We start from the raw sequence: 26385 nt of genomic DNA, 5'->3' as shown, positions 1-26385 counted from the left end.
GCGGCGGCGGCACCCTCGGCGGGGGGTGCCTCGCCATCTTGTGGCGGCCCCGGAACCGCCACAAGCAGCGGATTCCGCCGGAGGAGAACGTGAGGGACCTGATTAAGACCAAGCCTCGGAGCCCCGCCGACCTCGTGCGCCTGACGCGGGAGCTCTTGAGATACATCGATCGCGACGGTGACTCGCGGGATGCCAAACGGGAGGAGAAGGTGGGATTCGTCAATGCCCTCTTGTTTTTGTGTTCATCGATTTATATTTTTTATTTTTGTCTTTATATCTGTGCCGAGGATTGGTATTAATCGGCATTTTGCGCAACGGTAAGATCGGATTTTGTTTTGTGTTCATCGATTTGTATTTTTTATTTTTGTCTTTGTATCTGTGCCGAGGATTGGTATTAATCGGCATTTTGCGCAACGCTAAGATCGGATTTTGAAATCTGGCTCCGTGATTGACTTCGGTTATATGCTCTTCGTTTTGTCATTTTCCTTGTGTGTGAATTCTTTCACTGTGTTGAGGCTGTGATGAATATAATCCTCTGTTTTCCGTATCGAAGAGCAGAGTACGATTACTATCGATGAGAAAGATTAAAACATTTCTTGTATCGGCGTAATAATATTTTTATCGCGTTTTACATGGAGTGGCATCTTCATTGGTTGGAGAGAGCAATATGTGCGCGATCAAAAATCTTTTGCGTTGCAGGGGAATGAAGGCTGGCCATTGACAAATTCAGATGCAGTTGGAAGCCGCATCTTTATTTGATTTCTACTAAGCCATAAACAAGGATCTTCTTGTCTGCATCCATTTTTTTTTTTTACTGAAAATACAGTAGATTTACTTGGCCACTTCAATATCCAAGCAAATAAGTGATACCGCTTAAGAGTATTTGAGTTTACAATTGAAAACTTTATATGAAAGTACCTTCATTTTCTTTCCAGACACAATATCTAAATCCAAGATATGTTGTGACCAACATTCATTGATTTACTTAGACTATATCGCCATGGTAATATCTACTTTTTGTTGCAGACGCTGAATGATCTTTGTTCAACTCAGATATTCAGTTATCATCCAGCGAGCTAATTTTAGGTATCGATAGCCCATCAAACTATGCATCTCTTCTTATGCAGATGACAGAACTATCTAGAAGCATAAGTGAGGTGAAAATTGTGCTTTATGGCAACATTGATTCAGAGCCAACTGCTGAAGGTTGCGCTCAAGTAACCCAGGAATTCTTTAGGGAGAACACCCTACGCCTGCTAATTGTTTGTCTTCCAAAGTTAAGTTTAGAAGTAAGTATCTTAATATATGATATTTTTCTTAAGATTTAAAAATGCATGATTAATCTTGAAGACATTTTGCAATTTTTTTTTTCACAGATCTGTTTTATTGTTACATTCTGTGATTAACAAGTCCTAAATATATGCACACAAGCATATAACTTGGTTTTTATAACTTGGTTTTTGAAGTCTCATCCTGTGTGAGTTTGCAGGCTCGTAATGATGCTACCCAAATTGTTGCTAATTTGCAAAGGCAGCAGGTCCAGTCAAGATTAATCGCATCTGACTATTTGGAAGCTAACAAAGATCTCTTGGACCTCTTAATTTCTGGGTGAGTTTCCTATTTAAAGTTTCATGTATAACTGATCTATCTCATAAATGTCAGTAATGTATCATAGAATCATAGTAAGGTTTCTGCCGTTTGTTTCTTTTTCTTCCCCTTAACCCTGTTTTGACTGTTTGGATCTGTGTTATAAGTTGTAGCAATATATAGATACCTAGTTAAGGAAACAAAAGTCTTCATAAGGTTTTGTATGTAAAAAAGCCAAATTTGCTCTAACTTTTTATGGTCAACTACATTGATCTTATTTCTCCCTTAACTCCATGCAATCAGGGACAAAACTAGGAATTTTATATGGTCGTGGGGCTCGTGTGGGGCCGCTATACTTTTATGCACTAGAAATTTTATATTTTCTATATTCATCTCTTAGACTAAAAAATTGAGGGGCTTTGTTTTGACATCACAGGACAGAATCCTTACATCTTCTTGATGGAAGTGAAAAAAGACTAAGCTTTATGATTGACTAGTCAACAATGACACTTTTAAACAGAACCACAGTTATATCCACCTAGGATCAATTATTTTTGACCTTCGAGGTCTCACCTGAAAAAAAGTAGAAGGCAAAGTTCTACTCATCTTATATGACTCTATATTTTCCAATAAGGAAAAGGCAGTCATAGGACTGATTGAGGTAAACATGAATAATAACTTAGGTATCACTTATTTATGTCCAAATTTTAATATGACAATCAGAGATGTTGTCAAACATATTAAAATCCTGATATAAGCTAAAGGATATAGAGACTTTCAAAATAATAATGTTCAACTAAATATTGTATTCTTAGGAAAAACAATGAACTATATCAACAATAGGTTTAAGGTCGAAATTAAATATATCATTGAAGCACTTACTTCCAAAGAAATTTTCTTTTTTAAAGTCTAAAGACTTTAACTCTAAAACATTAGTTGGACTAAAATTGACTATTAACTTAGAAATCCCTAAAACCAACACTCAGACTAACCGACTCCATAATGTATAAAGATAGATATGGAAGCCTAATTGTTAGATTTAGTGGATATCAGTTTTCTACATCTCAAACCGAAGAAATGGAAGATGATAATCGTAATCTCATCTATATTGAAGAAGATGACCCCCTTTACTTACTACAACAATTAGGAAACAAACACTTACAAATGGTAAAAGCCCAACTACTCCAACAAGCTAGTACTGAAGTACATAATTTAAGAAACATCATTGATACAGTTAAACCTTTTTTCGATGACATAGACGAATACGTCTACTTGCCAACAGAAGTTGCTAATTATCTAACTTTGGAAGATTTAGCTGAACTTGAAAATTTTGATAAAAGAAACCAAAAACTTGAGGACACTTGAGAATTATACTTTGATGAAGAACGAAATATAATTGTTAAAAAACAACTTAAAGAAGTTAATCTCATGAATCCAGCAGAATCTACTGCTACCTCAAGGCCATAATTTGAAGTTCAATATTTAAAAAGTTTTATAAGAACTATGGATTATCGCCAAGGCCATCTACCCAAAACTGGAATAGCTCCTTACACCAATAACAATCCTTTACTCAAGACTATAGGTAAAAGGAGACCACCAGAAATCACTTTCTTTGGAAAGGATTCTATACTCTTAAATATAATTGAGTGTGATCCTCAGTTATATGACACCTACTTAGAACAATGGATTATCTCAATTAAGAGAGACTACCATGCTAAATATGAACTCGATATAGAAACTGGTGAAGCTATGATGCGTGTAAGAGAATTATCTAGGAGACGTAGTCAGAGCTGCTTAGGAAGCTTTTAAACTAAAACTCCCAGAAAAAGTAGATAGAATAGCCTCTTAAGGAAATAATATTCTCAACTTTTGTCCCACCATCCATAGGCTTTTAACAACTAGAGATGCCAACACAAGACTAGACATTAGGCAAAGAGAAGTTATGCGAGACTTAAACCCCAACAACTTCAGTTATTTAGCTGGAACTTGATCACACTTTTCTATAATGACTTTTGAGCACTTACAGCAGTTTTAGGTAATTACTGTTGTGAAAGATTATTTAGTAAACTACTTGGAGACTTTGGAAAAGAAATCCATAAATCTTGGACAGACATGAAAGCGTATCACTTCAATATGATAATATAGGAGTACGAGTACAACATATTATTGCTAAAAATGTACTTATATACAAATCCAGAAACAACTTAAAGACCAACAGTATGATTTTTGTAGTCAAATATACACTCCCCAACAATATGGAATAAATCAACCTCAAAGAAGACGACAAAGGCCTGCTATACAAGCAAAGTCAAAATTCAGATACTATTTTAGCTTCCAAAAGAACTTCTTACTTCAGAAAGAGCAAGGTTAGAAAATATTATCTAAATAAAGACAAACATGTCAAAAAATTTAAGACAAAGAAAACATATGCCAATATTATAACTTGCTTTGCCTGTAATAAATCAGGACACTTCCAATTTTGGGCAAATGGCCTTGGCCATAATCCATAGTTCTCATAGAACTTTTTGGATATTGAACTTCAAATTGTGGCCTTGAGGTAGCAGTAGATTTTGCTGGATTCATAAGATTAATTTATTTTTTAGTCGATCTCCCTTTACTCTAAATCTTTCTACTCGAATCAATTCATCTCTTTAAGTTCTTAACTTATTTTGTCTCATTTTATCATAAATTGAAAATTGAAGTTACACCTAATTGCTCTTGGATATTAATATTTTTCATTTTATGTAAGTTTTATCCTTTCTACAATGTTAAATTAATCCATAAAATATAGTGAGTCAAAGTGTTAAACCACAGTATTGTAAAATTCTTTATAACCTAAGGGGCACATGATGATCATAAAAGACTCTAAAAATTCTATTAATGGTATTTTGCCAACTTCAATCTCAATAAGGTTGATACTTGAATATGCCACCTTAAATATCCTCTATATGTCAAAATTTATGCGGGTAAATGCAAAATTACTTCTATTTCAAGTTGTATCTTTGTCCTTGTAGTAGAGGCCATATATCAATCAAACACCTTGTGTAGTCTGTCTCCTCCAGCACCACAAGATTGCAAACATAAACGTAAACAATGGACAAGAACGTTTGACATAAGTTTACCTCTCATGAAGAGCATTTAAATTTATATAATATGATCATGAGAGCAAAAGTAAAAAAAAGGATAAGATGATGGCCACTATGTAAAAAAACACTGCAGCACAAGTGTAACTCCACTCTCAACATCGATGGAGACAAAAGAAGCAAAACTTCACCTCAAGCACTTCCCTGTCAGAAAATACTTTCCTTAAAAATAATGTTGTCCTCTCTACAAACTTGTTAATCTCCATTAATCTCTTCTTACCTTGAGAAATTGCTGTTGTAGGTTTCCTAAGTTGAGAATTCAAAATCATATCTAAATTTCTTACCACTTACCTTAATGTCTTCTCATATAGTTGTCATTTTTTTTCGACTTAAGTACTACTCTCTCTGTTTCACAAAAAGAGTTGTCATAGGAGAAATAGTAGTTTCATGTTAATATGTCATCCGTAATTAAAATTCTTATCTTTCAATTTTACTCTCTGATAAATAAAGCTAATCTTTCATGTTCCCAACACTTGTTGTCTTCAATTTTTTTAAGATAAGAGAGGTAAAGATAAGGACGGAGAATAATTTAAGTATTTAGTTCTGATTTTTCCCAAAAAAAAAGTCAATGTATTAGTTGAGTTTCTTGAGAAGTGTGAAAAGTCTAGAATGATTATGTTTGTGAAAATGAGGGATATAATTCTGATATGGTATGTCTATACAAGTATATGTAATCTATAACATATATTGAATCATATGTTCCATGATAAGATGGATATTGGTGAGCTACTGTTCCAAATGTGTGAAATAGAGAAATTATCCAAACCCAACCTCTAATATTAGGAAATGTCCAAATTGGCCTATGTATTCTAATATACCCACTGTATATCTAGTTGTTTCACCAAACAACTTGATTCCTCATATCAAGTTTGCTCAGTGAAAAACCTTGATTGACAAAATATTTTTAAAAACATTTATTTTTCTTTTTTAAAATAGAAATCAATTTAATTTTGCTAATTTAATTGGTAAATCGTTTCACCAAACAACTTGAAACGTTTAGCTATAAAATTAAATGTGCATTTGCCTCCTTTTGATTAAAAAATAATTGACCTATTTCAGTCATCAAGTTGTTTCATCAAACAGCTTGATTATTAAACTGTTGGTGAAGCAACTTAATAGAATTCATTTTTTAAAAAAAAACATAAAGATGCAAACTCGTATTTAATTTAATTGGTATTCTTTTTGAAGAAAAAATAATTTAATTTTGCTAATTTCTATCCATCAACTTTTTTCACCAAATAGCTTGATGGAATAATTAATTTTTCAAATTTTAAATTAGAAAAGCATATTTACCTTTAATATTAAATGGACATTTGCCTTTTTAATATGTTTCTTTTCAATTTATTTTTTAGTCAAGCTATTTCACCAAAACTTTAAATTCTGTTGATGAAATAGTTGAGGGTATTTTGGCCTACAAAAGTGGAAGGAGCTTGATTTATGCATTTTGCAATAAAGGAGCTTGATTTTGACATTTCCCAATGTTGGGGACCCAATTTGGGTTATTGTACTATAAAATAAGGAAGAAACTATGCTCCTATATTCTATAGGCATGAAGAAAGGTTTTATGATATTGCAATGATTTAGTGACATTAGAAGAATTAAGACTAAATTTCATTTCGTGTTTATTATGACTCTACAACATCAAAGAAAATTAAGATAATGCACACATCTTTTTTACAATAGTATTAAATGAAATATAAAATCTTGTTTTGATCTATGCTTATCTTTCAACCTTCCTTTTTATTTTGTTGTGATGCCTTATCCATTTCAGATTTAGGATTTGTCTCTTTGTTCTACTAATTTAAAAATACATCTATATGTATTTGACCTAGATCTATGTTATGATTTTTTATATGTATCCCATATCGTGCATAAAGGTATGAAGACATGAATATGGCTTTACATTATGGAGTTATGCTCAGAGAATGTATTCGGCACCAGAGTATAGCAAGGTAATGTAAAGTCTTTGTTTTTCTTTTAGCACTCAAAATATTTTAATCTGAATTGTTGTTCCCAAGAGTGTTGGCTATGAATGACAACGTAATGCATTTTCAGATGGTGTCAATCTAAGATAGAAAAGCATATGATGGCTTGAATTATCCTCATTTTCATAGAAAGTATTTTCTAGTGATAGGTGGCTATGTTGTCTTATCAGTATCTCTCTTTTTAAGAAATTCTATTTATTATTATGTGCTACCAGTATAGGTTAACATGATCACAAGGTGCCATACTGATCATCAATTGATACTTAGGTAAATGTTATTGTGACGCCTATGCTGTTGGCATTCCTATAATGCCAATCGAGTCATAGTTTGTCTAGACGAATAGAGTCTGCAATTAACTTAAGAAGATACCCTTCAATTCTTTTCACCAGTCATGGGGAGGAAATAAATACTAAAAGAAGAGGGAATGGCAAGAGAAGCAACAATAATAAAGAACATCAACCAAGATGAAAAATCATTTTCCATCACTCCCATCTTTCAATTTTGTCTTTTGTTAATCACGAAAATGAGATGAAACACTAAAAAGAGAAGGGAGGGATAGAGGAGATGCACCAAATGGAGTACTAAATATTGAAAGAAAAAGTTACTAAAGGTATCTATATCTTGTACCTATAATTGTAGCATTTCAATGGTGCTAGATCAAATATCAAAACCTAACTTAAATCACATTGTCAAACCATCAAAATAGCATGGTTAGCTCTAACCACAAGGGAGGAACTAATGCCCCGACAATTACAATTCCCTTATCTGGACATGTTTTCTATCCATATGAATTTGCAGTTACTAGTATATTTCTGTGAATTTTTTCAAGAATGATCAATTTGATGCGTTACATTGACTGGTTGTTGGCCTTTGGCAAAAAAAATCGCTGATCATTATTGTTGTTGTTGTTTTACTTTTTTGCTTTTAGAAATACTTGTATTCATTGACTAATTTTATCCTCAAATCAATCCTGCATTCTTTAAATTTGTGGTGTTGAGTTCAGTGTCCTAAAAGTAAATAGACACTGTTCAATTAAAATTCTTCCACTTCAAACATAAACCGTTAATATTTAAGTTTGATAACAGTCTTGAATCCTGGCTGGTAGAATTTTTTAAATGTTGTTGCTCTTGTGCTTAAACTCTATACCAACTTTTTACAGAAAAAAAAAACTCTACCAACTAGTATTCCAGAGTAAATACAGTTAAGCACAGAATCAAGAAAATTGATATAAGTGGTGAGGAGGAATGTATAATTAACTTCATATATGCCGATATATTCAATCTGTGGAGAGATTAAGATGAACAGAACTTTTGATGGACTGTGGATCGTCTTTTACATCACACTTTGTTGGAAAAGTGTTGTTTCTTGCTTTTAAGATTTTGGTTTCCATTTTATATGATATTAAATATGCTTGTCACTTGGAACCATTTGTTTGCCAATTGCACTTGTCCTTGATTTGCTTTTGCAGGTACGTTCTAGAGTTTGATAAAATGAAGAAGTTCTTTGATTATATTGAGATTCCAAATTTTGACATATCATCAGATGCCTACTTAACTTTTAAGGTCAACAACTGTTACAATCTGTTTTATTTTTATCAAATTTGGTTACTTATAACCTTTAAACAGTCAAGAGCATATATTTGTTTTATTTCCAGCTAGGATTTAAATTTTCAGACCACAGAGCTTTTATGGTCTAAGTTTGTTGGTTGACCAAGAGACGGGTAGGGAGGAGGGACCACAAAACTTTAGAATGGATTAAGCAGATTTGTATGAACTGGTATAGAATTACTTTTCCCTAATATAAACATATGTTTGGATTTAAGTTGGTTCAGGATCCCTTTTTAACTTTATAAATAATAGAAAATTTACAATGGAAAATAGTAGATATGAAGAATATAAAACTATTATTACTCTTAAAATATTTGGAATTATATAAAAGTTGAGATTAGTAATTAGTGCAGAACAATCAGAAAACAAAGAAATTAGTTTTCAACTTCTACTTGGGAGTATGGGAATCTGAGTCTGCTAAAGCTATTCTGGATTCATGCTCTTTCTCTGTAAGGCAAGGAAAAAAACTGACCACTAAAGATGTTATTATACAGGAACTCATGACAAGGCACAAATCAACTGTTGCAGAATATCTCTCCAAAAATTATGAATGGGTAAGGATATTTTTCTCAAGAGTTCTTTTGTGTAGGGATAATCAGTTGCATTAAGCCAAGTTGTCCAGAGATGATTGGGGCTTTTATTCAGATGGTCGTTGTTCTCTTGTTATTATTGTTTGGTCAAACTCATGTACCATACTTTGCAGATATTTTATTTATTCTCGCTTTTTCTGTTTTATTTGGGATTTGTATTTTCTTTCATTTTGGTATAGTAGGACCAGCTTATAATTTTTTTAAAAAAAATCATACATTTAATTTGGCTTGAAGTAAATGTTGGTTTCAGAAGACAATTATTTGTCAAAAAGCTCCTGGCTGTGCCAATAGTAGAAGTTAGACATTTTAGATCTAAATTGTAGGTTTCAATACTATTCTGATATTATTTGTTAGTATTCACATTGCTGTGATACCCCTGTGAGAGTTACTGTGAAATAAAATATTGTTGGGTCCAAAGAATGTCCACATCTCCACAATGGCATGATATTGTCCACTTTGGGCCTAAGCCCTCATGGTTTTGTTCTTGGGCTCTCCCCAAAAGACCTCATACCAATGGAGATATTTTCCATCCTTTTAAATCCATGATTTTTCTCATGTGTTTTAGATGTGGGACTATGTTTGCACCCTTGCAACCCAACAATCCCCCCCTCAAACAAAGGACCACTGGAAGCTCCACCATTTCTCGTGGTCCATGCCATTTCTCATGGTCCGGCTGCCATGTCCTCATGGTCCGACTGTCATGTCCCTCATGGTCTGGCTGCCATGTTTCATGGTCTGAGCCTCCCCTACTTCCTTTGTTTTCCCCGAGGGTCCCCACATGGTTAGATTTGGATCATGACTCATCTGGCGGTTAGTCCGGTGAAGAGCGGCCTCACTCTGATACCAATTGTTGGGTCTAAAGAATGTCCACATCTCCACAATGACATGATATTGTCCACTTTGGGCCTAAGCCCTCACAACCCCCCCCCCTCAAATAAAGGACCACTGGAAGCTCCGCTACCATTTCTCATGGACTGCCATGTCCTCATGGTCCGACTGTCATGTCCCTCATGCTGGCTGCCATGTCCCTCATGGTCTGAGCCTCCCCTACTTCCTTTGTTTTCCCCGAGGGTCCCCACATGGTTAGATTTGGATCATGACTCATCCGGCGGTTAGTCCGGTGAAGAGCGGCCTCACTCTGATACCAATTGTTGGGTCTAAAAGAATGTCCACATCTCCACAATGACATGATATTGTCCACTTTGGGCCTAAGCCCTCATGGTTTTGTTCTTGGACTCTCCCCAAAAGGTCTCATACCAATGGAGATACTTTCCATCCTTTTAAACACATGATCTTTCCCATGTGTTTTAGATGTGGGACTATGTTTGCACCCTTGCAACCCAACAATCCCCCCCTCAAACAAAGGACCACTGGAAGCTCCGCTACCATTTCTCATGGTCCGGCTGCCATGTCCCTCATGTCTGAGCCTCCCCTACTTCCTTTGTTTTCCCCGAGGGTCCCCACATGGTTAGATCTGGATTATAGCTTATCCGGCGGTTAGTCCGGTGAAGAGCGGTCTCGCTCTGATACCAATTGTTGGGTTAAAGAATGTCCACATCTCCACAATGACATGATATTGTCCACTTTGGGCCTAAGTCCTCATGGTTTTGTTCTTGGGCTCTCCCCAAAAGGCCTCATACCAATGGAGATACTTTCCATCCTTTTAAACCCATGATCTTTCCCATGTGTTTTAGATGTGGGACTATGTTTGCACCCTTGCAACCCAACAAATATCACTATGACACTAGCTGTTTGATCTTTCCCATGAAGATAGGATGCATCTAATTTCCTAGTATCTGAGACTGAACCAATCAGAACACTGCATAACATAAATTTCCATCAACAAAGTGAGAAAAAAACCAAAAAATTTATGTGCAATCGAAATCAATCTCAACAACATAAGTGACAAACAGCAAAGCACACACAAGCCAGAAGAGTGATAAACTTGACTTGGTTTTCACTTATTTTATTTGTTGATCAATGATGAAGCTGGAAAACTTTTACACAATAGCTTCCATATAGTGTTACAATCATTATATATCCTAGATAAAAATTAGATGGAAAAACTGAAAAATAAACAGAGAAAAAAGCAGTGCCTACACCTGAATCCTAGAGGCTGTTGCCCCTCTATACTTACAAACAGGATGAGATATATAAGCAAAGATCTTACTTTTACTTCCTAGAAACAGCACTCTTAAGAGAAGTAAAAACACTTTTTCTCTATTCCTTGCCTTCAATAATTGTATACATGCATTCATTTGGTCAAGATCTGGTTTAGTTGAATTATGCTGGACCGCTTAAGGATGTTCAACCGTAAATGTAGTTATGACTAGTGCTGGAAGAGCCAACCATATAAACCTCCACCTCAGCAAGTTTTAGTTCAACAACTAAATCAACTCCAAACTAATATGAAATGATTTGACCTAAATGAGAAAATTGTCCTATCAATTTGGGTAAGTATGAACTACTGATCCAAAATTCTTGAGCCCAAATTAGTGATGGTGAACTCATATAGGCGTTATAATCCTTTGTTAATGCAAAACCTCCCTTTGGCTTAAACTTCAATGTAAAATCTCTAACCTAAGGGTGGCAACATGGTTAAATCTCAAGGTTCTTAACTGGAGGCATCTCAGACCCAATTGTAGACACGACATTACAGGTAGCCCTTCCTTTTGGGTCACCTCACCAGGATTTGGCACCAGGATTATCTATTTTGTTTTTATCTGTAAAGACCTTAGGCTTGAATCCATCTTAGTACTACTATGCTTATTAAAAAACTTATAGACGTCCTTCATCAGGACACAACTAAGATGCCCAAATTATCAAAAAAGAAAACTTTTGCTGACGAATCAAACACAACATTATTCTCAATTCTCCTTCATGTTAAAGGACACAAGATCCTGAGAGGACAAAGCTGATATTTGGTCTGTTTTATCATCTATGGTGTATATAAAGGAATTATTCTGAGAAGATGCCTTAGAGAGCACCTACACCTGTGGCATCACTTTAATGCCTTTAATTTTAGTGGCACCGTGGCTGATGTGAAGCTTGACAAGTGTAGCTATCTAGCTGCTAGGCATTCACTTCTTTTGAAAATAAATGTAAAATATTGCAGGAAGTGGAATTTATTTCTTTTTCTTTTTTTTTTAAAGAGCTGAAACGTGAACAACAGGCTTAAGAATAACTTTGCCAATATAACAACCACTTTGCCATTGAGTTAGGACTAACTAATTACAGAATAACTTAAATAACTGATTCCTTTTAGATGTTTGAATATTAGCTAAGTTATTTTGTTTCGGATTATTAGTTTTAATATGAGTGGTCTTAAATTTCAGTCAGCAGAAGTTTGTATTTTCTTTGTAGTCACCGTAAGGCCACAGGCATTCAATGAATGTGTGTTTACTTCTTTTGTTTTAAAGTGTTCTCTTTCAGTTTTTTTCAGAATACAACACAAGGCTCCTATCATCTTCAAATTACATCATAAGAAGACAATCTGTTAAGGTATATTCCAAATTATGTTCTAGATGCATTTTTCAGTTTGGTGTTTGGAATTTAATGATGTTATATATCTTATATACAGTCTTGAGTAGTTACTTCAAGAACCTCATTTTTACTCTCTTTCAACTCAGCTTCTAGGTGATATGTTACTTGAGCAATCAAACACTACAATTATGGTTCGTTATGTTAGTTCAAAGGATAATCTTATGATCCTAATGAATCTCCTAAGGGTACGTTTACTCAAATCTTTCCTAATCAGGATTCATAAGCATTCTATGCTACTTCGTTACTACTGCTAAAGTTTATATGGTTTGAAAATCATCAGTAAGTGCCAGTGTAAAATGTAAATTAAGTTAAATGTATCACATATGAGTAAAAAAGATGCGTTTGCCAAATGGCATATCTTTGTTTATCTGTATGCATATAGCTTCATGATTTACTATTATAGCTAAGTCGACAATTCCTTTTTTGCTATTGATATAAATAACAATGATTAGTTGTGATTATTTTGCAACTAGCTAGCGGCAATGGTATTATTTTATTGCCATTGTTATACATGATAAACTTATTTTATATTTACTTAGACTATTATCAGAAATCATTTTTCAATCATCTCTACTGATAGGAATCAAGTCAGAATATTCAAATAGAAGCATTCCGTGTATTTAAGGTATACCTTGCATCCTTTTTTTTCTTTTAGAAACTTTCTTTTTTGTTAATAACATATTCTTAGTTATGAGTTAACCTTTCTTTGAAAATTTTTAGCTTTTTGTCGTCAATCAGAAGAAGCCTCCTGAGATCAGAACTATATTGATCACAAATCAGAACAAGCTTCTTCGTTTGCTCCAACAAATCAAGTTAGATAAAGGTATGCCAGAGCTTGAATATGCTGACTCATTTAATTCAAAGACATAAATAAAAGCACATTTGCTTCATTTCTGACTTTTGTTTGACATCAAATCGATATAGATAACTAAGAAGCAAAATAGTTAAGTAGACAAACTCATTAACTCACCTTTACTGCCAAGCAGTAAGCATCAGATCAGGATTAGTTGATCAAGGTTTGGCTATTGTTTGTTGCTGTCATTTTCCCAACTTTTCCTGCAGAAGATGAGCAATTTGAAGGAGACAAAGCCCAGGCTACGAGAGAGATAGAAGCCCTCAAGTGAGAGACAAAGCTCAGGCTTCTTCGTGTTCGCAATTTTTCATAGAATGTTGGAAGAGCAATATTAGTCACCTTCCTCTATGGTATGCTACTGTGTTTAAGGTTCCTCGGTCATGTAGTCCGTCCTTCCTCGGGACCCTACATTGGCGAGAGTTTATTATTGTTATTATGGGTCTATGGAAGACAAACTGTCTGAAACTGAAGCCTAACTTAACCTGATTATAACTTGAAAGTTTATTGAACTTTAGTCTATTTCTGATGATGTTCCTAGATTTTCAAAAGTTTTAGCTTGCATTTGACTTTTAATTTGTTTCCTAGGGTCAGATTTCATTACCGTAGTCATGCTGGAGAGAATGGCTGATGACATAGGCATTTGCTTCGTATTAAAAGCCTTGGTATTTTGAAGAACTGCCATTTAAGTTGGAGTCGTATCCTCTTTTTACTCTCTTTAACAGACTCAACAGTCATAAAATTAATTTCTTAGTTGAATAAAAAAATAATATCGAAAATAATTAATTAAGTGGATTTGCGGATCGAACTAAACCATGAGCTTAAATGCGAACACAAAACATTCTAGAAGTTTCGCCCTTTTTACATAGCGATGGTCTCCCTCGCCGACTCCTAGTGCCACAACGGAGCTCAGCGCTACCATCAGGGCCGATCCATGCGCACCGTCCGGTCCCACCTCTCGTCACCCCCGCCCGCCCTCCCATCCTCGGCTGCTGTCTCCGAAAACCTAACCGACTCACTCGTCGATTTCAAGCTACGGGAGCTTGCCGCCGTCGGAGCGGGACCTTCTCTCTCTGCCAATTCCAGCGCTGAGCACGAGGAGCTTCTCGAAATCTCCAGGGGGTTCTCTGACTGCTCCAGCTTTGGCTCCGACATCTCCGGCGAGCTCCAGAGGCTGGCCTCCTTCGCCATATCTGAGGTGCCGCGGAGCGTTGCGGCATCCAACGTCGAAGGTTTCGAGGAATCCGGGCTCAGCACGTCGTCGGAGAGCCTAGAGTACGCGTCGGTGGAGGGCGTCGAGCCGGTGGTGCGAGCCTGCGTGGAGCGCCTGAGGTCGGTGTCGGTGGAGGCGAAGCGGGAGGCTGCGGCGAGGATCCGGATCCTGGCGAAGCATCGGTCGGACTTCCGGTCGCTGATCGGGGCGTCGGGGGCGATCTCGGCCCTAGTCCCGCTGCTGCGCAGCACGGACCCGGCCGTGCAAGAGAATGCGGCGACGGCGTTGCTTAACCTTTCGCTGGAGGAGGCCAACAAGGGGCGCATAGCGGCGGCGGGCGCGATCAAGCCGCTGGTGTACACCCTGCGGACAGGGACAGCCTCTGCAAAGCAGAACGCTGCGTGCGCGCTGCTGAACATTTCGATGATCGAGGAGAACCGGGCAACGATAGGCGCATGCGGAGCGATCCCACCGTTGGTGGCGCTGCTCGTGGGTGGATCGAGCCGGGGGAAGAAGGACGCCCTCACCGCGCTCTATAAGCTGTGTTCCACGCGCCAGAACAAGGAGCGGGCGGTGAGCGCGGGCGCGGCGGTGCGTCTGGTGGGCATGATCGCAGAACCCGGTGGTAGCACAGCGGAGAAGGCAATGGTGGTGCTGGGCAGCCTGGCTGCGATCCCGGAGGGACGAGAGGCGATAGTGGAGGCCGGCGGCATCCCAGCGTTGGTAGAGGCGATCGAGGCCGGGCCAGCAAGGGGAAGAGAATTCGCTGTGCACGCCCTTGTACTGCTCTGCGCTGACAGCACCCAGAACCGCGGTCTCCTGGTCAGGGAAGGTGCTATTCCGCCGCTGGTAGCCCTTTCGCAGTGCGGTTCCGCCCGGGCCAAGCTTAAGGTACGCATGCACCACCGCAACCTTCCTCTGCCTCCAACTCCTCCAAAGCTAAAACATGTTTGATGTTTTATCTCGCAGGCAGAGACGCTTCTCCGATACTTGCGCGAGCAGCGGCAGGACATGGCGAGGTAATTTGATAAGGTACATTGTTCTACACTGTTTTGGTGTATATCATGTATGGCAATACTTCCCGTTCAATCACTGATTTTGAGTTTCGTAGTGCCATATTGATGTGTACAAAAGTTTCTGATGTTGTTCTCGAAATTCATTTGGATTGTAATATTGTTGTTTTGTTGGTGTTACCATCCAGACTCTGCTGCTGGATTGTTGATTGCATTTACATCGAATTGATGACTTTGCTCCTAGTCCTTTATGTTTCTCACTTATTGATGATTGCAAATATCTGTCACTCTATACCTAGCTTCTTCTTAGCATCTCCTTAGTTCAGAAACTTAGAAACGATCAGTAGTGGCAATAACAACAGAGAGCAAGTCAACCTTTGCTTCAATCACATAATGTCATTGTTTTATGGTTAAAAAAATCCTTCAAACTTTGGAAATGATTAGGATGATTAAAAATTTTGGTCGCTACACGACTTTTTTGTGCTTTCTAGATATCTTTGCACGTGTAACATGGATCTGGTTGGTTGATTTTTTAGAGATTTTAATTGGAAAACAAGTCAACAAATTATTAAAGGCTCGCTTTTCATATAGAGATTAACCTGTGTCTTTTTTCACTGTCAGATCATATTCTAGAAAACTAATAGACATGGCTACAAAATTTGCATCCTTTAATTTGTGTGACGGAATGCAAAACTTTTCCATTAATGCTCTTGTTAAGTATATTTCTCTGTTTTCCAGCCTCGTGCGAGGTAACGCTTCTATCATGGTTCTCATATTTATGCCTTTCAAATAGAATAGTGAAAGTTATTCAGGATGGGAAGAGCCTGTCCTGAAGCAAATCATGTACTAGTTATGTGCAAGCCAAAGTTTGGGAAGAAATATAGTGTTTATTTAATGATTATTGCAGTGTTACCTTTCGTAGTTAAGTGTTTTTGTAGGTAGCTTCTATTATGGCTGTCTTCTCTGGTGTCTCGACTGAGTATATTTAATTAGAATTTCAATAAATAAAATACCAAATGAAACACAACCATCTCAACATTATCAATCAGAAGTGGGAGACATTGTCTGTCCCTTGTGCCGACCAGCATTAATTTGTTGGTGAACCGTCCGAACTAGCACATGCCTTCACAGTTCCTCTCCATATGGAGGTTGGAGAAAATTTGTGAGCTAGAAGACAAAAACATCTTGTTTCTATATATTTGAAGGACTATCTATCTAGAAATTATATGAAAAATAAAAATGCATATATATTATATGTTATACGTTATTAGTTATGGACTAGAGTAAATAGCTAAACTAAGATTGAGTAATAGGTAAAAAAAATTTGGTAGTTTTCCAGATTTTTATATATTAATTTTCTCTTACATTATGTGATACGTGGGCTTGCTTAGCATAGTTTAGAGCATTGAATTTGTAATGTAATGGCCACCAGTTTGACTCCGAGCATTATTATTAAAAAATTATTATATTGAGAGACTCTCTCCTTATTTCCTAAAAAAACTGAATTTATTTATTATTCCTATATTGTGGTAACTTGGATTATGACTAGGCATGGATGACAAATAGTCGAGTTTACTTAGCCCAAGTCCAAACTTCAATCTTGCCAATTCATTCAGACTTAAAAACTCTTGTTTTCTCCAGAAAAGTGAAGTGTGCCTGATCAAAAGAAAACAGAATTATTTTATCTGGTAAATGGTTTAGTGCATTACTCTCTGCAACTTAAGCAGATTTTTTGTGTTGCCATTGCCTCAAGGCTGGTTGTTACATCATTCAATAAATCTCCACCTTTAGGATGCATTGTGCAGTTAACAGCACCAGCAACTTGATAGTTGAAATGCACTGGCCAACTACCTCAACCTCCAACTTTTAAAACCCATCTCTCCTTGCTCAGCCATGGCCACATGCATTCGCTGTTGCAATGCTCTGAAGAATATTAATGTCCAAAGCAGAACATTAGCAATCGGGTAAGCACTTGATTGTTCATTTTATGATACTTTTATCTTCAAGTGGGTCATGGTTCGCTTTGCAACTTATCATTCTATCTTTGAGGAATATGTGCAGTTTGAGCTGCAAAGCGTGAATACACCACCAGGCCCCTCCCAGCTTTAAGCTTCGGCACGCGTTTGATTCTTCTACCTTTTCTCCTTCACGCTTGTTCTGCTTTAGCTTTAGTACAGTGGAGTTGGTGTGCCACACTGATCTGATATATTCTATTCTATTGTTGGAAATGATGAGCGATGAATAACAAATATATGCAACTCGGTACGTCCCAAACTATTTAATTCAAGCTGGTTTCAAATTCAAACTAGCTACAATCTATTGCTTAGTTCATCTGTCCTTGATTAACGTTTGTGTAAAAGGATGAATGTATTTAATATTTCAGCTGTCCTTAACTAACGTCTGTGTGTAATAGGATGAATATAGTCAAAGAGTAGAGTGAAAACCTGTGCTAATGGTTGATAGTTGTCGCAAAATTAGACAAGGGCAATATATCAAAATATGTTCCTTGTAATTGAGAAAAATGGCCCTATAAGTAGTTCTCTATAGTTAAGAACAAAAAACATGACTCTATATTTAATGTTTTAACAAAAAAAAAACACTCTAGCTTTTCATTGTTTTATAAAACATGCTCAGATGTTTAATTCAAATAAATTCTTTTAAATACATAAATAATAATAATATTGCATTAGAATATTTGAAATCTCATAATGATTAAAATATTTAATTTTCAATGAATTTATGATCAAGTGTTTTTTTTTGTCAAAATAAACTCTTTGGTAGGAGAGAGTATAATAATCTATAGTAAATTTAGAAGTTGATAATGATCAAAATAATTCAAATTGTTTTATAAAATAGATTAATATTATTTTTTTAATCGAAATAGATATAGAGTTTTAAAAATTATAGTGGTTAAATTTCTTAAGTTTAAAAGCGCAAGTTGATCGGCATTAAAGGAAGAAAAATGTTAATTTTCTCATCCTTTCCATTCTTTTGTTTTACTTTTGACAAGTATGACTTCATGCTTTTTGAGGTCACAATACGAAGAAAAATCTAACAACTTTCACTAAAGGAATAAGTATTAGGCTAAGTCACAAGGTCATTATAGATTTCTCCATGTCGATCCACAACAAGAAAGAAACAATTAGATAAATGAATATTATATTTGGATAGAAACAACTATAATAAAGAAAGAAGCCATTAATCCTATCTGGATAGTTATTATATTTCACAAACATCTCCCCTCTCTTTGATATAGTTGACATAACTTTTTCTTATTAAAATTTTATTTAATATTTGTATCTACCATTCTAGCAATCCATGTGAGTCGATCTAAACTACTTTTAATTTAAAACAAATCTAAAAAAAAATCTATTGAAAGTTTAAAACAAAACAATTTTTTAAAGAAGATAAGGGTGTTTTCTATAAAATAAGTAGAAAGGCCAAAGTCAAGTTTCTCCCAATTTTGTTCACAATTATTATTTAAAGTAGAAAAGGGAATTTTTTTTTTAAAAATTATTAATTTGATATTTAATGATAGCGTGATGGAAGAAAGTGCCTATGGTTAAAGAAATATTTTAGCTCCCAAAATTTAAAGAGAAATCATGAAAAAGACGCTCTTTTTATTAGAATTATCGAGAGACATCTATTTTTGATTTATTTATTTTTATCAAAAAGGCCTCTCACCTTACCTCACCGTCCTCTCTTAAAATCTACCTTTAAATGCACTGTTTGATCAGTTTTAATTTTTGATAGATGGATTTCGAATTTTTAGTAGGTCAATTTCAAGTTTAAACCTTAAATAGTTGATCTATTCAACAATATTTAAATTGTATCGATTATAATTTTATAATTACTATAACACACATTTAATCTATTCAAAAACATTCACCTTATAGCAACAAAGATTTCATAGATACTACAATGTAAATTTGACTTGTTCATCTAATATTCACATTGTAGTAGTTATAAAATTGTAACTACTACAACTTAAATTTATCATGTTCAATGTTCACATTGTAACAACTACAAAACGTAACTATTACAATTAGAACTTGTCATGTTCAACAACATTCACGTAGTAATCGTTATAAAACTGTAACGATTATAATGCAAACTTATTTTATTTATACAACTGACTGATTGATTCAGGATTTACTATGTGTGATAAGAAATAATAATATTGAATAATATACTTAAGGACAGTTATATTATTTTTATATGGGAGTGATAGGGTGGAGTTTTTCTTATAAAAAATAAAAGAGGGGTGTGATTATAATAATAATAATTTTATTTTTATTTTTGTCAAAAATTAAATGATTAAGAGAATTAAATATTTAGATGGAAAAGTGTTGCCAATGGGATCGCATGAATTTAGGCAAAGGGGGGAAATTTAATAAATAAGTGGAGGCCCCCATTCATGATCAACTAATTGCTATGCTCCAAGGCTAGTTGATGTGACGTCTCACCAAGATCGTCTGTGGCATAGCCAATGGTCTTTCCATTCACATTTTTGTGGAAAAATTAGAAGGTAAAAACAAAAAAAAATGCTTTTTAATTTTTATTATGGTTAAAAAATAAAAAGTACTTTTTCATTAAAAATACTCTTATTAGAGCATTACTAGTATAAACATATAATAATTTTATTTAAAACTATTATATATTATAATAGTTTACTATGCTTAAATAATATTGCTTAAGTTAAATTAATTTGGGCAAAAAAACTCAAAAGGTTTATTGGAATAGTCAAAAGGGTGTTCTTATTTCGCCACGGTATATTTTACTTTTTGAATTTATCTTTACTTTTTATATTGTTATAAAAATTACAATTTCATAACTATTATAATATAAAAATTTCATAACTATTCTAATATAATTATTTCAATTCTAATCAATATTGATAGTATTATATTTTAATTTTTATCAATATTAATAATATTATAATATATCAATTATATAACTAGAGAATTTTATCTCTGTTCAATATGGATAACACTGATTAATATTATAATGAGTTTCACTCAGATCAGCTTTGAGTTCCTAATCTACTCCACCCTTTTTCATATCATTTTAATTAAACTCCATCAATTCTCTTCAATAAAAAATGAAATCCACTTACTACCAGCAATTTCACATGTAGGTCTCATAACCATATATGAGAAGGTAAATCAGGAAAGCTTCACTATGGAGAAGGACATTATTTGACTTCGTCGAGATTTAACTCTTGTCCACTTTAACAAGTGTATTCTGCAGTAATCAATTCAATCATGCCCTGGAGACAAACTCCGTCAATTCTCATATCTTACTTGAATGGCTAATTGAATTCTTTTTTTGATTGCAGAGATCACGCTTACTCAATAGCTCCACTATTGTTGTTTGTCCAAGCTATGATCTAAGACTCGTACTGTACGTCATCAATTGCATGCCCTTCTTGATAGTGCAGTCAAACGAATCAATTTATGATGAATGAGTTAATCCATCAAAAATTCATTATATAGACAAAGTGGGACGGACTGGGCCACCATCTTGGCAGACTAGAAAATCTCCAATCTCAACCCAACTCAAAGCGGATTGCGAGTTAGGCGAGTCAACCCATGGGCCTATCAAAAAATAAAAATTATATATATAAAGGTTAAAAATTTATATGTTGGAGTTGCGGATTTGATAGGTTAAGTCCACGAGTCCACCAAAAAAATAAAAATATATATAGAAAATATTAAAAATTTTAAATTTAGTTGCAGATTAGGCCGGATTAAACTCACGAAGTCATTAAGTTTTTCACTTTTATTTTAAATTTTAGAAGAAAAAAATTCTCAACCCACAGGCCAACTCAAGTCCACCACGAGTCAACCCATGTGGGTCCCAATCCCAGGTGGGCCAATCACCTAAATCCACCTTAAAATGGGTTGATAAAATATCAATCCAACCCACTTAATTGTTTAACGAGGTAAACCAATTTAAGAGGCCTAAGTCAAATTGACAACTCTACTTATTGGACTGGATCAGATCCCACATACTCATTAAGATCCTAACTTAGTTCTCACTTGACTATGCAACCTAGTTGGTCTGATTGATCTTTCTAGAACATAACCTCATAGATCAACTCTGTCTTCGAAATCTTTAGCTTTTGTCGTTGACTATGACTTTTCTTCATTCAAAGACTTCATTAAATTCAATATTCATATTATAATAGTTACAAATCATAATTGATATTTTATTTCTGATCAATCTTAATCAATATTGTGTTGCAAAAGTTACGATCTCACAGCTGCTATAACTGTATAGTTACAACAGTTATAAAATCCTAGCTATTATAAAATTATAGTAGCTATTACAGCTATTACATTATAACTATTATAATTATATAATAATTATGATCTACACGTAGGATGATTATAATAGATGAAAGATGGATGTCTACTATTATAATAAAAAGATACATTCTTTAATTTTACCTAATTAATTTCGGTAACGTTGAAACAGTTTTAACTAATATTAGAATGAGTATGATTAAAAGCAACTTTAATTGATTTTAAAGTAGTTTTGGCTAGTAGTTTTTGATAAAATTGATGTAATTTCAGAAAAAAATGATAAGTATTTTCTTGGCAAAATTGAAACACCTACTGCAACTTAATTCCCAAAGTTATATATAAACTATAATATTTTTAAATGTAAAATAGTTATATATATATATATATATATATATATATATATATATATATATATATAGTGTAATATATATAACATTGATTAAATATTATTAATCATTCTATTTTTTATTTTTTTTTAAAAAATCAATAAAATGGTGATTCAAACTTTGTAATAAATTTTGTATTTTTTACATTTAAAATATAGAATTTATAATTTCTATTAACAAAAAATAAGGTTACTTAAATGACAATTATCTTATAATTAGATGATTTTATATGGCAATTGAAGTGATTAGATGTTTTGTTAGTATGTTTAAAAATAATGTTCAATCAAGTTCATCTTACTATAAAATTGTATCAAAATATCTCACTCTATTAATCTTTATAAAATGATATAGTTGTTAAGTACACTATTTTTATATTATCTTTTATTAGATATATTAAATCTTGAATTAGTCAGTCAATTATTTTGACATGATAAATCTAATTATAGCAAATTAAATTATAGTGTTATAATATTTATATCATTTTTGTTGCTACATTTATATTTATTTCATAATTATTATAATATAAATATTATTGAATAAAATAAATTTATATTATAATGAAATCATTTATATTACCATATGAATATTACATGAATAATAAATTTAAAATTGATATATTAAAAAATTAAAATTGAACGAATACTATATTTGAGGACTCGAGGGGTATTCTTTTGATTTAAAAAAAAACTCCTTTGATTTTGCCCAACTTTATATAATGTGCCCTTTCCATAAAGGTCAAAGCTCGCACTGAAAGCTACTGCAATAATGTGGTTGGAGGTCCCCCGAAACAGGGCGGGACCCACCTGTTCAGGATCATTCTCTTTGATAATTTTTTTCCTTTTTGTTCGTGCTTTTTTTGATTTGTCATTGGAAAAAAAAGGTGAAGATGAAGGAAAAGCACTGACGTCGACTCCGGCGTCGGCCTTCAACGCAGCGCCTTAAATTTTCACAGCATTCCAGTCAATTGAGAGCTTTGGCGAGCGACAGAGACCGAGTTCAACTTTACCTTTGAGGAATCACTTCTTTTTGGCCTCTTTAACCTGGTGAGAGAGGTGGTGGTGTTTCTAGATCTTTTCGCTTTCCTTTCACCCCTTCGCCCTGGATTTGCTCCTTGATTCTGGTCGAGCAGAGTTTTTTTTTTTTGGTTTGTTTTTTGTTTTTGGGAGCAAAGGTGAGATTTTTGGGGGCTTCGACGCTTTCTCCTGCTTTATGCGTTGATTGTTAGCAGATCCTTGCGGTATTTATACTGCAAGAACCGTTCCTCTCTGGGATCTGTGCATTCTTGCTTAGATCTTCTCGTAACCCTCATCTGGATTTTGGGGAAAAGTTTTGTTTTTGCAAGTTTGTGAGCTTCCTGACATATCAAAAACTGGATTTTGCCGTCTTTTATGCTGTCAAAGTTTTATTTTTTTTAAAAAAAAAATGTTTCTAGCTCTATCTTCTCAAATTTGTGGTGTTCATCAGAACATCTGTGCTTATTTAGATCAACTGCTTTTTAGCTTGCTTTGTAATCCAATCCTCTTGTTGGTGCAGCTGTTAGCAGAAGCTATGGAGTCCTACCAAGCAGTTCCCCCAACCTTCGGCTCTGCTGCTGCCGCTTCCAACGGGGCCGGACCAAAGCCGATCGCCGGCCCTGTCCTCGAGAGCTCCAATAGCTTCAGTGATGAATTTAACCCTGAGGATTTCATTGGCTTTCTTGAAGTCTTTGTCCACCAAGCTCGTGACATCCACAACATCTGCATCTACCACAAACAAGATGTTTTCGCCAAGCTTTGCCTGACCAACAACCCTGATGTTACTGTCTCAACGCAGACAATCAACGGCGGAGGAAGGAACCCTGTCTTCAACCAGAACCTCCGACTCAACGTGAAGAGCATTAACTGTTCGATGAAATGCGAGATATGGATGCTAAGCAAGGCCAAGAATTATCTTGAAGATCAGTTGCTTGGATTTGCGCTGGTGCCCCTTTCAAATGTCCTCATGGCCAACGGCAAACTGGTGAAGGAGTACTCCCTATCTTCAACTGATCTTTTCCATTCTCCGGCCGGGTTTGTTCAGCTGTCAATCTCTTATGTCGGAGCTTCTCCCGAAGTGATGACAATTCCGGCACTTCCAAAATCGCTGATCGTCGACACGACCTTACCTGACGCAGAACCTGATAACTCAATTCCCTGTGATTACGAGAAAATTGAGTTTCCTGACTTGAAAGCCCACAAGGAGAATCAGCTAATGGTTTCTGAATATTATGGGATTCCATGCGCGGACATGGAAACTCAGAGTTCGGATAGCTTTGTTACTACAGAGAATGATAACTGCGCTGGTGAGGAAGCAGGGATGCGCATAGTGGAGAGCTTCTCCGCCGCCAATAGTCACGATTCCATTGGAAATCTTAAACGCGATACTGCAGTAAGCAGTTTCTCTACCACTGAATCGACTGTGGGGCTCCCAGCTACCTCTGATCCATTGTCATCCACAGCATCGCCGAGGCCAAAAGTCAAAACTCTCGAATCTATGGAAGCTGAGGTTGATTCTTCTAGAGCACCATCAGATGATGCATTCTTCAAGCCTATTATCAAGATAGACGTTCCAGAGCAACCAGTTCAGCAGGACTTTGTTGATATGTACATGAAAAGTATGCAGCAGTTTACAGAGTCATTGGCCAAGCTGAAACTTCCTATGGACATTGATAATAGTAGCACAGCTTTGGAAAATGCTAACTCAGGTCCGACTCAAGAGAATGGTTGCTCAGGATCTGAGAAGACGCTGCCGACTCCGAAGAGCAATGGTTCCAGAGTTTTTTATGGAAGCAGGGCATTCTTCTGATCTTATGGAGTGAAGTGAAGTTCTATGGTTAACTCAAGAGCTCGTACTTTAACTGGTCAGTTTAGTTCCAAGCAATGACCAAGAAACACTTTCTGTCTGTTCACAGGATAATCAGACAATAATATGAGTTGCTTAGATGAAAAATTCTCTAATGTACTGATGTTACACTGTTATTATCGTCTGTCGAATTTGCATGATATGTTCTTTATCTCTTGCTTGGCTTTTGATTTTCAATTTACAGTGTGGATTCTAAATCAGTTGCTCTTTTATCTAGATTGAAATTTACAGTGTCTATCTTTTTATCGACACTGCCATTGAGGTTTGATGGATGTGTGATCACTGCACTGGTTTTTGCTTTGTTTAGATTGATAGAAGATCATGTGGTGTGAAATTTTTTTTTGGAATCACAATCTAATCTCATTGTGTCTGTCTGTAGAGATTTGCTCTTTTTCCAGCTTCCATATCCCTTCATCACTGCCATACAAAAACAATGGCAATCATTCAATAAAATGTGATTAATTGAATCTTCTTTATCCATCTTTCTTGTACTTCTTTAAAAATTTTCACCTATAGTACTCTTCATCTAATAAAAAAAAACTATCCCAAAATAAAAAATCTCCTCTACAAGTTCTTATGCATGATCTGGTATTGAGTCCAACCCACTGGTTGTTGCTTGTGTTAAACGGTAGAACTTCTGAACAACAGGCAATTAATTCTTCCAGCAGTTTATCCTTTTCCTTATGTCATTTTCACTTGCTTATATCTTCCCTTCTAATCTACAGCTAGTCTAGAATAGATAGATCAATTTCAACTATTTTCTTCTTGTGCTCATATAACCCACCTCTAAAGCTTCTTTTCTTTTTAATCTTGACTCTTTTTTCTGTCACTGTTGCATAAACTCTACAACATCTCCAAGTCACAATACCTTGCAACATCTCAACTTGAACTTTGCTTCCACTGGTGGGTTGATGATAACATAAATAAATAAGCAAAATGATGATGGAGGTTCCTTGTAAGATTGTCTCAAGGACCACCCTTAAACTCACTCCCCAGATCTCATAAAAATCTAGCCTTTGTTAGATTTATGTAGGTAGAAATGGCTTGAAAGTCAATTCACATGTTGAAATATAATTGGGAGAAGTTTATATGAACTCAATGAACAAGCATGAATATACTCAAACAAGAACCAATCCATGTTTTGTTCTCGAATATTTTTTATTCATACCAAGCCAAGCAACACAGCTTCTGATTTTGAACTGCGCTGCTCATCATGAAAGCTTGTTCATTTAACAATGCCATCATGATGAGAATGACAGCATCTTGGATCATGCAAATCC

General features: G+C 35.2%; 2 protein-coding genes and 1 pseudogene across 7 annotated transcripts; all 3 read left to right on the top strand.

The window, feature by feature from the left end:
• The first annotated feature begins 91 nt into the window (after positions 1-91).
• On the top strand, positions 92-13784 carry LOC141828045 (putative MO25-like protein At5g47540). Its single transcript, XM_074715397.1, has 11 exons — positions 92-209; positions 1128-1289; positions 1490-1608; positions 6608-6682; positions 8184-8277; positions 8817-8876; positions 12345-12413; positions 12542-12640; positions 13036-13080; positions 13176-13278; positions 13518-13784. The coding sequence occupies exons 2-11, from the start codon at positions 1128-1130 to the stop codon at positions 13577-13579; spliced, it is 888 nt and encodes a 295-aa protein (XP_074571498.1). The 5' UTR covers positions 92-209; the 3' UTR covers positions 13580-13784.
• Positions 13785-14176: 392 nt separating this feature from the next.
• On the top strand, positions 14177-15978 carry LOC141828011 (uncharacterized; annotated as a pseudogene).
• Positions 15979-23093: 7115 nt separating this feature from the next.
• Positions 23094-25256, top strand: LOC141828554 (uncharacterized). 6 transcript variants are annotated; one of them, XM_074716000.1, is made up of 2 exons: positions 23094-23268; positions 23759-25256. In XM_074716000.1, exon 2 carries the CDS (start codon positions 23774-23776, stop codon positions 25046-25048), a length of 1275 nt encoding a protein of 424 aa, XP_074572101.1. In that variant the 5' UTR covers positions 23094-23268; positions 23759-23773; the 3' UTR covers positions 25049-25256. The 6 variants fall into 6 exon arrangements, with proteins under 6 accessions (XP_074572101.1, XP_074572103.1, XP_074572102.1 ...); XM_074716002.1 differs by having other exon boundaries at positions 23094-23277; XM_074716001.1 differs by lacking the exon at positions 23094-23268 and adding an exon at positions 23320-23396.
• The last annotated feature ends 1129 nt before the right edge of the window (positions 25257-26385 follow it).

The sequence above is a fragment of the Curcuma longa genome, chromosome 4, assembly GCF_044706935.1.
Source record: "Curcuma longa cultivar G26 ecotype Majalengka, Jawa Barat chromosome 4, ITB_CL_G26_1.1, whole genome shotgun sequence".
In the NCBI taxonomy this organism is placed as follows: Eukaryota; Viridiplantae; Streptophyta; class Magnoliopsida; order Zingiberales; family Zingiberaceae; genus Curcuma; species Curcuma longa.
The sequence above is the reverse complement of the archived record's forward strand: the minus strand, read 5'-3'. Positions and strand labels throughout refer to the sequence as shown.